The sequence below is a fragment of the Ostrea edulis genome, chromosome 10 (genome assembly GCF_947568905.1).
Source record: "Ostrea edulis chromosome 10, xbOstEdul1.1, whole genome shotgun sequence".
Classification (NCBI taxonomy): Eukaryota; Metazoa; Mollusca; class Bivalvia; order Ostreida; family Ostreidae; genus Ostrea; species Ostrea edulis.
The window spans coordinates 24,973,690-24,987,574 of record NC_079173.1 but is presented as its reverse complement, the minus strand read 5'-3'; the positions used below and the strand labels follow the sequence as shown (position 1 = coordinate 24,987,574).

The 13,885-nt window shown below is 44.7% G+C and overlaps 1 protein-coding gene across 2 annotated transcripts in view; it reads right to left on the bottom strand.

Annotated features, from left to right (window-relative positions):
• LOC125665609 (uncharacterized) overlaps positions 1-13,885 on the bottom strand; it is an 87,280-nt gene that overhangs the window by 24,191 nt on the left and 49,204 nt on the right. For both annotated transcript variants that reach the window (XM_048898331.2, XM_056152338.1), the window contains 7 exons: positions 8,229-13,865; positions 7,630-7,962; positions 7,373-7,426; positions 6,366-6,598; positions 5,382-5,496; positions 4,502-4,786; positions 56-4,351 (listed from right to left, as the gene is read on the bottom strand). In XM_048898331.2, coding sequence (XP_048754288.2) covers positions 56-4,351; positions 4,502-4,786; positions 5,382-5,496; positions 6,366-6,598; positions 7,373-7,426; positions 7,630-7,962; positions 8,229-13,865 — 10,953 coding nt within the window. The remainder of the gene's footprint in view (positions 1-55; positions 4,352-4,501; positions 4,787-5,381; positions 5,497-6,365; positions 6,599-7,372; positions 7,427-7,629; positions 7,963-8,228; positions 13,866-13,885) is intronic.

Here is a 13,885-nt window from a genome sequence, read left to right as displayed (position 1 = left end):
AACACAAGATCTACAAGAGAAGAGTTCCCATTATGAAATTGAAATTGATACTTACAACAGATGTCACAGAAGTATCGTATCTTGTAGTCTGTACAAGGCATTGGGAAATTGTCAGCATCATTACATTCCAGTCCAACAGTGGTGTCACAATTTAAGATTTCACCACTAGAGTAAGACGGGGCATTCATACCGACGCTGTAACACTCCACCTTTGTGATGGAGCCACCACGGCAGAATTCGGTCCTGTCTGTATATTCCTTGGGGGTGAGTTCTTTGTCTCCTGGGAAGGTGCCACCGGGATGGTTGACGTTGGACCAGTTGGACCAGAACGTGGCACAAGTGGTGATTACTGTAGCAATGGTGGAAGTGGTTGGTAAGGTTTCCAATACGGTCACCATCTGTGTATTTCCACTGGTGTCTGTGACAGGTATTCCAAAAGTATCGGTCTTGGGCACAAGAACTGGGTTACCAAATTTGTCTGTTTTGGGTACTGCTGTTGGTGCAGCATGGTTGGGTGGTCCTGGAACTAAAACTGTCACCATTTCTGTGTGACCATTCACATCAGTAACTGGCTGTCCATAGGAATCAGTTTTGGGGACCAGAATTGGGTTTCCTTGTTCATCTGTCTTGGGAACCAGCATGGGGGTATCTGTTCCATGTGGAACAGGTTCCAACACAGTCACCATCTGCGTGTTTCCATTGGCATCTGTCATTGGTTTTCCATAGCTATCAGTCTTGGGTACCAACAGTGGGTTTCCAAATTCATCCGTCTTGGGTCTAGCAGTTGGTACACCTTGTGGCTCTGTGACCGGCTCCAACACGGTGACCATAATAGTGTTCTTGTTTTGGTCAGTAACTGGTTGTCCATAGATATCAGTTTTTGGAACCAGAATTGGGTTTCCTTGTTCATCTGTCTTGGGAACCAGCACGGGGGTACCTGTTCCATGTGGAACGGGTTCCAACACGGTCACCATCTGCGTGTTTCCATTGGCATCTGTCACTGGTTTTCCATAGCTATCAGTCTTGGGTACGAGTAATGGATTTCCGAATTTGTCTGTTTTAGGTACTGCAGTTGGCACACCCTCTGGTTTAGTTACTGGCTCCAACACAGTGACCATAACTGGTTTTCCACTGGTATCTGTGACAGGTATTCCAAAAGCATCGGTCTTGGGCACAAGAACTGGGTTACCAAATTTGTCTGTTTTGGGTACTGCTGTTGGTGCAACATGGCTGGGTGGTCCTGGAACTAAAACTGTCACCATTTCTGTGTGACCATTCACATCAGTAACTGGCTGTCCATAGGAATCAGTTTTGGGGACCAGAATTGGGTTTCCTTGTTCATCTGTCTTGGGAACCAGCATGGGGGTATCTGTTCCATGTGGAATAGGTTCCAACACAGTCACCATCTGTGTATTTCCATTGGCATCTGTCATTGGTTTTCCATAGCTATCAGTCTTGGGTACCAACAGTGGGTTTCCAAATTCATCCGTCTTGGGTCTAGCAGTTGGTACACCTTGTGGCTCTGTCACCGGCTCCAGCACGGTGACCATGACTGGGTTTCCACTAGTGTCTGTGACAGGTATTCCAAAAGCATCAGTCTTGGGCACAAGAACTGGGTTACCAAATTTGTCTGTTTTGGGTACTGCTGTTGGTGCAGCATGGCTGGGTGGTCCTGGAACTAAAACTGTCACCATTTTTGTGTGACCATTCACATCAGTAACTGGTTGTCCATAGGAATCAGTTTTGGGGACCAGAATTGGGTTTCCTTGTTCATCTGTCTTGGGAACCAGCATGGGGGTATCTGTTCCGTGTGGAACGGGTTCCAACACGGTCACCATCTGCGTGTTTCCATTGGCATCTGTCATTGGTTTTCCATAGCTATCAGTCTTGGGTACCAACAGTGGGTTTCCAAATTCATCCGTCTTGGGTCTAGCAGTTGGTACACCTTGTGGCTCTGTCACCGGCTCCAGTACGGTGACCATGACTGGTTTTCCACTAGTGTCTGTGACAGGTATTCCAAAAGCATCGGTCTTGGGCACAAGAACTGGGTTACCAAATTTGTCTGTTTTGGGTACTGCTGTTGGTGCAACATGGCTGGGTGGTCCTGGAACTAAAACTGTCACCATTTCTGTGTGACCATTCACATCAGTAACTGGCTGTCCATAGGAATCAGTTTTGGGGACCAGAATTGGGTTTCCTTGTTCATCTGTCTTGGGAACCAGCATGGGGGTATCTGTTCCGTGTGGAATAGGTTCCAACACGGTCACCATCTGTGTATTTCCATTGGCATCTGTCATTGGTTTTCCATAGCTATCAGTCTTGGGTACCAACAGCGGGTTTCCAAATTCATCCGTCTTGGGTCTAGCAGTTGGTACACCTTGTGGCTCTGTCACCGGCTCCAGCACGGTGACCATGACTGGGTTTCCACTAGTGTCTGTGACAGGTATTCCAAAAGCATCGGTCTTGGGTACAAGAACTGGGTTACCAAATTTGTCTGTTTTGGGTACTGCTGTTGGTGCAGCATGGCTGGGTGGTCCTGGAACTAAAACTGTCACCATTTCTGTGTGACCATTCACATCAGTAACTGGTTGTCCATAGGAATCAGTTTTGGGGACCAGAATTGGGTTTCCTTGTTCATCTGTCTTGGGAACCAGCATGGGGGTATCTGTTCCATGTGGAACAGGTTCCAACACGGTCACCATCTGCGTGTTTCCATTGGCATCTGTCACTGGTTTTCCATAGCTATCAGTCTTGGGTACCAACAGTGGGTTTCCAAATTCATCCGTCTTGGGTCTAGCAGTTGGTACACCTTGTGGCTCTGTCACCGGCTCCAGTACGGTGACCATGACTGGTTTTCCACTAGTGTCTGTGACAGGTATTCCAAAAGCATCGGTCTTGGGCACAAGAACTGGGTTACCAAATTTGTCTGTTTTGGGTACTGCTGTTGGTGCAACATGGCTGGGTGGTCCTGGAACTAAAACTGTCACCATTTCTGTGTGACCATTCACATCAGTAACTGGTTGTCCATAGGAATCAGTTTTGGGGACCAGAATTGGGTTTCCTTGTTCATCTGTCTTGGGAACCAGCATGGGGGTATCTGTTCCGTGTGGAACGGGTTCCAACACGGTCACCATCTGCGTGTTTCCATTGGCATCTGTCACTGGTTTTCCATAGCTATCAGTCTTGGGTACCAACAGCGGGTTTCCAAATTCATCTGTCTTGGGTCTAGCAGTTGGTACACCTTGTGGCTCTGTCACCGGCTCCAACACGGTGACCATGACTGGTTTTCCACTAGTGTCCGTCACTGGTTTACCATATACATCAGTCTTGGGGACTAAAACAGGGTTACCAAACTTGTCAGTTTTTGGCACAGCAGTAGGTACACCCTGCGGTCCTTTTATAGGTTCTAGCACAGTCACCATGACTGTTTTACCACTAGTGTCCGTCACTGGCTTACCATATATATCAGTCTTGGGGACTAAAACTGGGTTACCGAACTTGTCAGTGACCGGGACAGCGGTGGGAGTGCCCTGTGTGGCAGTGACAGGAACCATGACTGTGTGACCGTCCTTGTCTGTCACAGGCTTACCGTAAATGTCAGTCAGAGGTACAAGCATCGGTGTGGCATTAGGTTCGGTGGATGGATTACAAGTGACACCCTTAGGTTCACAAAGCACCCTGATTTCATAATCGTAACACTGTCCACCGTGGGCGGTTTGCTTTGTCGCGTCACATTTCAGACCTCCATGATTCACATCGCAGATGACACCGCTCTGACCAGCATCCATGACCGACAGACCAGTGATGCTGTCACGACATTCTATGGCAGTGATTTCATCCGTGTGGCAGAATTTGTAATCCTTCTCCAGTTCTGACAACATTTCCACCTCACCATGATTATCAGGAGCGTGACCATTCATCCAAGTGGTCCAGCCACAAATGTCCACAGTCTTGGTAGTGCTTCCTTCGAAGTGGCCACCCGGTCTAGTGAGACCAGGAGAGGATGTGGTGACATTGCTGCAGTCACAATAAACCCTTACTTCATAGTCCATGCACTTCTTGTCAGCCTGCAGAGCATTCTTACACCTCAATCCACGGATTCTGTCACAAGACAAGGTTTCATTGGTTCTGTCTGATGGAATATGTCCATTTGCAGTGCGACATTCAATCTTTGTCATCATGTTGTATCCGCAAGTTTGTTCCCGTATGGCAGCAATAGATTCGATGTCACCTGCGAATGGCTTGTTAGGTTTCATGACTGATGGATTGTCCTTGTTTAACCAGCCTGACCAACCACACGTGTTGGACTTCACTGTAGGAGGAGTTGTACTGGCTCCAGTGCTTGGTGTGCCTTATCAAAAATGCAACTTTAAAGTTAATCATCAAGAAATCACTGTATAAAAGTTTTCTACTTTTAAACAAATGCTACCATATGGGAATTTCAATCAAATGACAGAGATCACAATGCATGTACTTTATCAATATTTGCTGCTTTACTCACTAGCACATGGGCAGTAAAAGCGGACTTCGTAGTCACGACAATGACCATCGTTCTCCCAGTTGAGACATTTAAATCCAGAGTTGATGTCGCAAGTCACTCTCTGTCCTCCCTGCTGGGCCGCCATCTTTGTCTCGGCATCTCTGCATTCGATTTGGACAGGAGAGGCACAGAATTTATGGAGGGTACGGATCTTGGATATGGTTTCTAGATCCCCATCTCCACTGAGTGGTGTGTCCATGTTTATCCAATAGGTCCACTCACAATCTGGATGGGTCACAGGGTTGGCTGAATAAACAAAAACAATTGTTATCATTAACTATTACTAGATGGATCATGATGATGCATAAACAGTATTTGGCATGTGTAAACAGAAGGTGGAGATGTATGAATTATCAGGTGTGTGGATAAGGAAGGTGGAGATGTATGATTTATCAGGTGCATGTGGATAAGGAAGGTGGAAATTTATGAATTATCAGGTGTGTGGTGGAGATGTATGAATTATCAGGTGTTTGTGGATAAGGAAGGTGGAGATTTATGAATTATCAGGTGTGGGGTGGAGATGTATGAATTATCAGATGTGTGTGGATAAGGAAGGTGGAGATTTTCAAATTATTGTAATCATATTTGTCTGTGACAGTGTATTCTTTTAAGTGATTTTGGCAGGTGATATACAGTCAAACCTCGTTATCTCGAACTTGATGGGGTCGAGAAAAAACTCCGAGATATCCAAGAATTTGAGATTTTGAGGGTAAAATACTTTAATCAATAAGTGGTTGAGACTTCTGAATCACTTCGACATATCCATGGTATTCGAGATATCGGTGTTCAAGATGCTAAAGTTTAACTGTATAAGGTATTTATACTCAGGTGAGATATTTACCTGGAGTGGGAGGAGGGGTGGTCACGCAGCTTTCATCGCGTGCACAGGTAACTGTATTGTTGAAGCAGTGACAAGTGGAACACTCATCATAAGGATTTGTCCAAGTACTCATAGGCTGCAAGAAATCAAACACCATCAAAATCATTAAACCACTGCTCTACTGCTATAGGGACAGTACCTGGTCTGGATTTCTCAAAATAAATTTAAGTCAAAACTTGGATTTAAGTCTGAGATACTCAAATTTTGACTGCTCAAATATAAGAAAACTTAAGTTTGAGATTTTTTTCGAGAAATCCAAGCCCGGACTCCTGTTTCCTATATATATATATATATAAATATAATAATTATATATATATATATATGGTGCTGCATTCCCTATACATATAAGACTCCATTCATCATATTCAGTTCTATTGCTTGCTATCTAAAAAATTCCACATCATTTTCTAAATGTTCCAATACGTGTACATGTACATAATCATGCATGTCTTTGAATGCACATACTTGTCTCTCAATTATACCTTACACTAGAGATCCTTCTGTCACATGCTTAGTGCACTGTAAACACAGTCACATGCTTAGTGCACTGTAAACACAGTCACATGCTTAGTGCACTGTAAACTTCTGTCACATGCTTAGTGCACTGTAAACTTCTGTCACATGCTTAGTGCACTGTAAACTTCTGTCACATGCTTAGTGCACTGTAAACTTCTGTCACATGCTTAGTGCACTGTAAACTGTATCATACCACTCCTGCTATATTTAAGCATGAAAGAATCAGATATACAATAACACTAGTCTTCTTTGCTCATTAGTGTAACAAGATATAATTTCAACGAGATGTAATTTTCGCACATCTAAGGGGCACTGGGCAACATTTCTCCCAAACATTACTTCCGCTACAGGTGCCAGCATTTAACGAGAAATAAATGTTGCAAATTAGTCCACAAGTTCTGACTCAAGCAAATGTCAATAGCGACTTACACTAGCAATGGTTCCGTTCTGCATGCGACAAGGACACTGGGTCTCAGGTACACAGGTGTTCTTGTCCTTCAGCTTCTCGCCTGGACGACAGGTCAGCCCTGGGGGTTTACAATACGGCACACAGGAATCGGAGGAAGGATCTCCGCAGGCTGATGACTGCTGGGATAGGACATCGCAGAGGTTGCTGCATCTGTATGGGCATGCCTGGTAAACCTCGCCTGGGGCACAGATGGCTGGACAAGGAAATATCATTATAATAAATAGTCATGAGTTAAATACTGTGATAGTCAAATCATTCATTTCAGTGTGGGACCAGGTTTTGTGGATGTTTTCCTATATTTTATGAGAACTTCGTTTAGTGGATCTATCAAATCTGATTATCGTTAATTAGATTTGTCTGAATTCAGACACCAGAGTAATTCATTTCACTGTGAAATCTAACATTAATTTCAATTTCCCTAATTTCCTTCTTTTTTTTTTTTTTACACCATGTAATCCAACAACCAGTCTAATCCAATATTTAAAAAATGGTCTCCAAGAACGTAGTCGAATTAGACACGGTTCACTCTACTGGGAAAGCTTAATTTCCCTTAACATATGTTACATAATAATTTGTTGTTGGGGTGAAAAATTGATGGCACTCTCTAAACACAAAATCAACAAAATTTATGCCTACCAATAAACATGGTTCTAATGGTTATGATAATACATTTAACTATGTAAGTATGGCTACTAGTAGATACCGTGAAAGTGGTTATTTACGCTGGGTGTTAAGTATGCGTTTTCCATGTCCAACATAATGCATGGGGAAAAATACTTGGTAACTGAATATAATATCATTATATCAAATATTTATAACTATAGTTAGGGGACATTTAACCACTTATATGATATCGCATAATAGTGTAAATTTCCCCCACACGTAAATAACCACTTTTATAGTACACCCGAATTTAATAGCAAGTTTGTGTTAGAAATTCATATTGAACATTGACTCCGAGACTCACGTGTGGTAGTATGTACTGCAGTTGTTGTGGACGTTGACAGCAAATCAGGGTTACCTTAGAAACAGAAAACAGAGCTCTAAAGTCAACTTCGTCAATTTGTACATATTGTTTGAAACAGCAAAACAGAGAGAAATAATTCAGGTTAATGTTTGCATTACTAAGTGATACACAAAGTATCTAATTTAGCACGACATGTAAATTCCCTCACAGCATTTAAGTCTACGATTTTTATAAAATACCCCAGAATCAGCACTTACAGTTGTCCACCCAGCAGAGCACGCGGACTTCGTAGTCGTAACAACGGCCAGAGATCTGATCCCGGTTGTAGCACCGGAGTCCATTTCTGATGTCGCATGCCACACTCTCCTGGCCAGCGAGGGCAACTGGTGTGTGGCTTCCAGCAATACGGCACTCAATCTGCCGAATTTCTTTACACAACCCGTACTTGGACTTTAAGTCGTAGATGGACTCGAAATCACCAGAGCTCAAGGAGGCAGAGGGACTGTTGGAGTTAAGCCAGGATGACCAGCCACACTGTTTGAAGACTGGGCCCTCAGTTGGCATGGAGACAGGTGGGGTGAGGGTGGAGACTGGAATTTCATAGTCAGTGTCATTATACAGCATAAAAAATAATCTGTATCGCATTAAAAACCTGGCAAATGGAAACAGATTGTCTGGAATCAATGGAGCAGCATGGATTTTTGAATTACTGGACTTGTTAATAAAACCATCATAATCATGGAAAATTTTCAATAAAATTCCAATACTATTGAAATATAAAGTCACACATTCAATATCTACCCCACATACTTGACAATAAAAATCAATTGCTAAAACTACATAAAACAATGCTTACCTTCTTCACACTGACAGTAGTAGCGGATTTTGTAATCCGCGCAGCGCACCGGATAGTTGTCGGCATTCACACAGGAAAAGCCTTTCTCAAGGTTACAGGTCAATATTTCACCAGAGCTGTAGTGCGGAATTCCATCGTAAGTCATACACTCAATCTGAGTGATATTTCCATCTTTGCAGAATTCACTCAGCTCTTCTGGTGTCATTTTTTCAAAGTCACCAGTTCCCAATTCCGGTTTGTCTCGGTTAAGGTATGGTGACCAGTAACTTGCCGTACATCTCTTAAGAACTGTACTTCCAAAAATGGTTGTTTCTGGTTTCAAAGTGGGAGTGGAGTGAGTCGCTGGTAAGGGCACCATTTGTGTGTGTCCATCTATATCGGTATAGGGATGACCATATTCATCTGTCCGAGGTACCAAGATGGGTCTTCCAAATTTATCTGTCATTGGTGCTGGAGTAGGTGTTCCTTGGTATCCTGGCAGAGGCACCATTTCTGTTCTTCCAAACTTGTCTGTGTATGGTTTTCCGTATTCATCAGTTCTTGGCACAAATATTGGATTACCAAATCGATCTGTCATTGGTGAAGGTGTGGGCTTGTTTTGATCGTATGGAAGTGGTACCAAAACCGTTTGACCATTTTTGTCTGTGTATGGTTGTCCATATTCATCTGTCCTAGGAACCAGTATGGGATTACCAAACTTATCAGTCTGAGGGGAAGGTGTTGGCTGTCGTTGCTCGACTGGCAATGGTACCATGATGGTATGCCCCTGAGCATCCGTCATTGGCTTTCCGTAGGAGTCTGTTTTTGGCACCATGATTGGATTACCATGTTCATCAGTCTGAGGAGCCAGTGTCGGGACTCCCTGTGTCTCACGTAGTGGTACCATAATGGTACTGCCACTCGCATCAGTCATGGGTTTATTGTAAGAGTCTGTCTTTGGCACTAAGACAGTGTTACCTGAGGAATCAGTAACTGGTTTAAGAGTTGGCGTTCCCTGAGTGGGTGGCAGTGGTACCATGATGGTATTACCTTGCTTATCTGTCATAGGTTTACCATAGGAATCTGTCTTAGGCACCATGATTGGATTTCCATGTTCATCTGTCTGTGGCGCTGGGGTGGGACTCCCTTGTACATAAGGGACTGGAACCATGACAGTGTTACCATGTTCATCTGTGTACGGATGTCCATATTCATCGGTCTTGGGAACCAGAATGGGATTACCGTATTTGTCTGTTTTGGGGGCAGGAGTTGGTAGGTCTTGTTTTGCCGGTAGAGGAACCATGATAGTGTGACCGTTTTCATCTGTCATTGGATGGCCATAAGAATCTGTCTTTGGCACCATGATGGGATTTCCATGTTCATCGGTTAATGGAGCAGGTGTTGGCTGAGTCTGGCTGTATGGTTTGGGCACCAGTATAGTGTGACCTTGATTGTCTGTCATTGGTTTGCCATATGAATCAGTCTTTGGGACAAGGACAGGATTCCCAAACTTGTCTGTTTCAGGAACTGGTGTTGGCGTTTGTTGTTTCACAGGTGCTGGCACTGTTACCAAAATTGTGTGTCCTTTATCGTCTGTCACTGGTTTGCCATAAGAGTCCGTTTTTGGAACCAAGACTGGATTTCCTTGGGCGTCAGTGAGTGGTGCAGGAGTGGGCGATTGCTGGTTGTATGGTAGGGGAACCATTTCAGTCTGTCCATTCTTGTCTGTGTACGGTTTACCATATTCATCAGTTCTTGGGACTAGAATGGGATTTCCAAACTCATCTGTTTGTGGTGACGGTGTTGGTTTGTCGGTGCCATACTGTAACGGTACCATAACAGTATGGTGATCACTGTCAGTATATGGTCTTCCATATTCATCTGTCTTAGGTACGAGGATGGGGTTTCCAAACTTATCTGTTTGGGGTGCTGGCGTTGGCAATCCCTGTGTTTCTCGCACAGGAACCATGATAGTGTGACCGTTTTCATCTGTCATGGGTTTGCCATAGGAGTCTGTCTTTGGCATCAAGATGGGGTTTCCATGTTCATCAGTTTTTGGGGCTGCTGTTGGTTGTCCCTGGGTGGCTGGTAATGGAACCATAATAGTATTGCCATTCTCATCTGTCATAGGCTTGCCATATGAGTCAGTCTTCGGCACCAAGATGGGATTTCCATGTTCATCTGTCTGTGGGGCTGGTGTTGGAGTACCCTGTTGATAAGGAACAGGCACCATCACTGTGTTTCCTTTAGCATCTGTGTATGGTTTGCCATATTCGTCCGTCTTGGGAACAAGTATAGGATTTCCAAATTCATCGGTCTGTGGCACCACAGTTGGTTTGTCTTGTCCCGCTGGGACAGGCACCCATTGTGTCTGTCCATTCTTGTCTGTATATGGTTTACCATATTCATCAGTCCTAGGCATCAGTATGGGATTACCGAATTTGTCCGTTTTGGGAGCAACAGTGGGCTGACCTTGTTTTACTGGCAGCGGCACCATTTGTGTGTTTCCAAATTCATCAGTAAATGGTCGTCCATACTCATCTGTCCTTGGCACAAGGATGGGATTTCCATATGTATCTGTTTGTGGTTCAGGAGTAGGGACACCCTGTGTTTCAGGAAGAGGCACCATCTGAGTCTTTCCAAATCTGTCCGTATACGGTTTTCCATATTCATCAGTACGTGGAACCAGAATGGGATTTCCAAATGCATCTGTCTGGGGCTTGGGTGTTGGTACTCCCTGGGTTTCATACAGTGGCACCATTTCAGTATTTCCAAATTTATCTGTATAAGGCTTGCCATATTCATCTGTTCTTGGTACAAGGATTGGGTTACCAAACTCGTCTGTCTGAGGTGCTGGAGTGGGCAATCCATGTTTTTCTGGTAGAGGAACCATTTGAGTACTTCCAAACTTATCTGTGAATGGCCTGCCATACTCATCTGTTCTTGGCACCAAAATTGGATTTCCGAACTTGTCTGTCTGTGGGATCACTATAGGAGTACTCTGTTGGACTGGGAGAGGCACCTTTATTATGTGGCCATTCTCGTCAGTCATTGGTTTTCCATAGGAGTCCGTTTTTGGAACCATGATGGGATTTCCAAATTCATCAGTTTGTGGTGAAGGAGTCGGATTTCCTTGAGCGGCTGGTTTCGGCACCAAGATTGTGTGTCCTTGGGCATCAGTCATTGGTTTTCCATAAGAATCTGTTTTAGGCACCATGATAGGGTTACCAAATCGGTCTGTTTCTGGAATGGGAATAGGCGTGCTCTGACCAACAGGAAGAGGAACCCAAGTTGTTTTTCCAAACTTATCTGTCATAGGTTTGCCATATGAGTCTGTCTTTGGTATGAGGATGGGGTTTCCAAACTTATCCGTTTGGGGTGCTGGCGTTGGCAATCCCTGTGTTTCTCGCACAGGAACCATGATAGTGTGACCATTTTCATCTGTCATGGGTTTGCCATAGGAGTCTGTCTTTGGCATCAAGATGGGATTTCCATGTTCATCAGTTTTCGGGGCTGCTGTTGGTTGTCCGTGGGTGGCTGGTAATGGAACCATAATAGTATTGCCATTCTCATCTGTCATAGGCTTGCCATACGAGTCAGTCTTCGGCACCAAGATGGGATTTCCATGTTCATCTGTCTGTGGGGCTGGGGTTGGGGTACCCTGTGTATATGCCAGTGGAACCATTATTGTGCTGCCATGTTCATCTGTCATGGGCTTTCCATAGGAATCTGTCTTTGGCACCAGGATTGGTCGACCTCGAGCATCTGTAGCAGGGGCTGGAGTGGGAGACCCTTGAACGTACGGCACTGGTACCATCACTGTGTTTCCGTGCTCATCAGTGTATGGCTTTCCGTATTCGTCTGTCTTTGGTACTAGGATGGGATTACCATGCTCATCTGTTTGTGGAGATGGAGTGGGCTGACCATAAGTGTACACCAAAGGAACTAGGACTGTACTGCCCTGTTTGTCCGTGTAGGGTCTGCCATATTCATCTGTCTTGGGCACCAGTATAGGGTTTCCATGTTCATCTGTCTGAGGCAGAGCTGTTGGACTCTGCTGTTTTGCTGGAAGTGGTACCATGATGGTGCGTCCCTGGTCATCAGTCATAGGCTTACCATAGGAGTCAGTCCTAGGGACCATGATTGGGTGTCCAAACTCATCGGTCTGTGGAGCTGCAGTTGGCTTATACTGTCCATATGGCACGGGTACCATTATAGTGTGACCTTGATCATCCGTCATAGGTTTCCCATAGGAATCAGTCTTGGGGACCAGGATTGGATTACCATGTTCGTCTGTGGCGGGAGCTGGTGTTGGAGAACTCTGTTTGTACGGTACTGGCACCATGACTGTGTTACCCTGTTCATCTGTGTATGGTTTTCCATACTCGTCAGTCTTCGGTACAAGTATTGGGTTTCCAAATTTGTCTGTTTGCGGGGCAGGGGTGGGAGTGCCTTGTACATATGGTAATGGTACCATCTCAGTGTTTCCCTGATCATCTGTGTATGGTTTACCATACTCATCAGTCCTCGGTACAAGTATGGGGTTACCCTGAGCATCTGTTTGAGGGGATGGAGTTGGATGGCCAGGAGTATAAGGCACTGGTACCATCACTGTGTTTCCATGCTCATCAGTGTATGGTTTACCATATTCATCGGTTTTTGGAACCAGAATTGGATTTCCGAACTTATCTGTTTGTGGTGAAGGAGTTGGCAGACCTTGTGTGACTGGTAGAGGCACCATTATAGTTTTACCATTCTCATCAGTCATCGGTTTCCCATAAGAGTCGGTTTTAGGCACCAAGATTGGGTTTCCATTTTCGTCCGTTTGTGGTGCTGGGGTAGGAGTCCCCTGATATTCTGGTAATGGAACCATTATTGTGTTGCCTTGGTCATCTGTCATTGGTTTACCATAACTGTCAGTCTTTGGTACAAGTATTGGGTTTCCATTCTCGTCTGTTTGAGGAGAAGGAGTAGGGGTATTCTGCTTGTATGGTACGGGAACCATTTCGGTTTCCCCATTTTTGTCGGTATAAGGTTTACCATACTCATCCGTTCTCGGAACCAGAACAGGGTTACCAAATTTGTCAGTGACAGGGACCGGTGTTGGTTTACCCTGGGTTACTGCTGGTACTAGCACCATAACTGTGTGTCCAGCAACATCTGTATAAGGCTTGCCATATTCGTCTGTCTTAGGAACCAGGATCGGCTTTCCAAACTTGTCTGTTTGTGGTGCTGGTGTTGGCAAACCATGAGTGGCTGGCAATGGCACCATAATTGTGTTTCCACTTATATCTGTCATAGGTTTGCCATATGAGTCAGTCTTGGGGACCAGGATTGGTTTTCCACTTTCATCCGTTTGTGGTTCAGGTGTTGGCAATCCGTGTGTGGCAGGCAGAGGAACCATGATGGGGTTACCACTTTCATCAGTCATGGGTTTACCATACGAGTCAGTTTTTGGGACGAAGATGGGTTTTCCATGAGAATCTGTTGCTGGTGCTGGAGTGGGTGTGACTTGTACATACCCCACGGGGACGAGTTCTGTACGTCCGTTCTCATCAGTGTAGGGATGGTGGTAGGAGTCTGTCCTGGGCACCAGAATAGGGTTTCCAAACTTGTCTGTCACTGGAACATAGAGATTGGGGTTTGTGGGTTTGGTTGCTGCAAAAAGAAAACCAAAA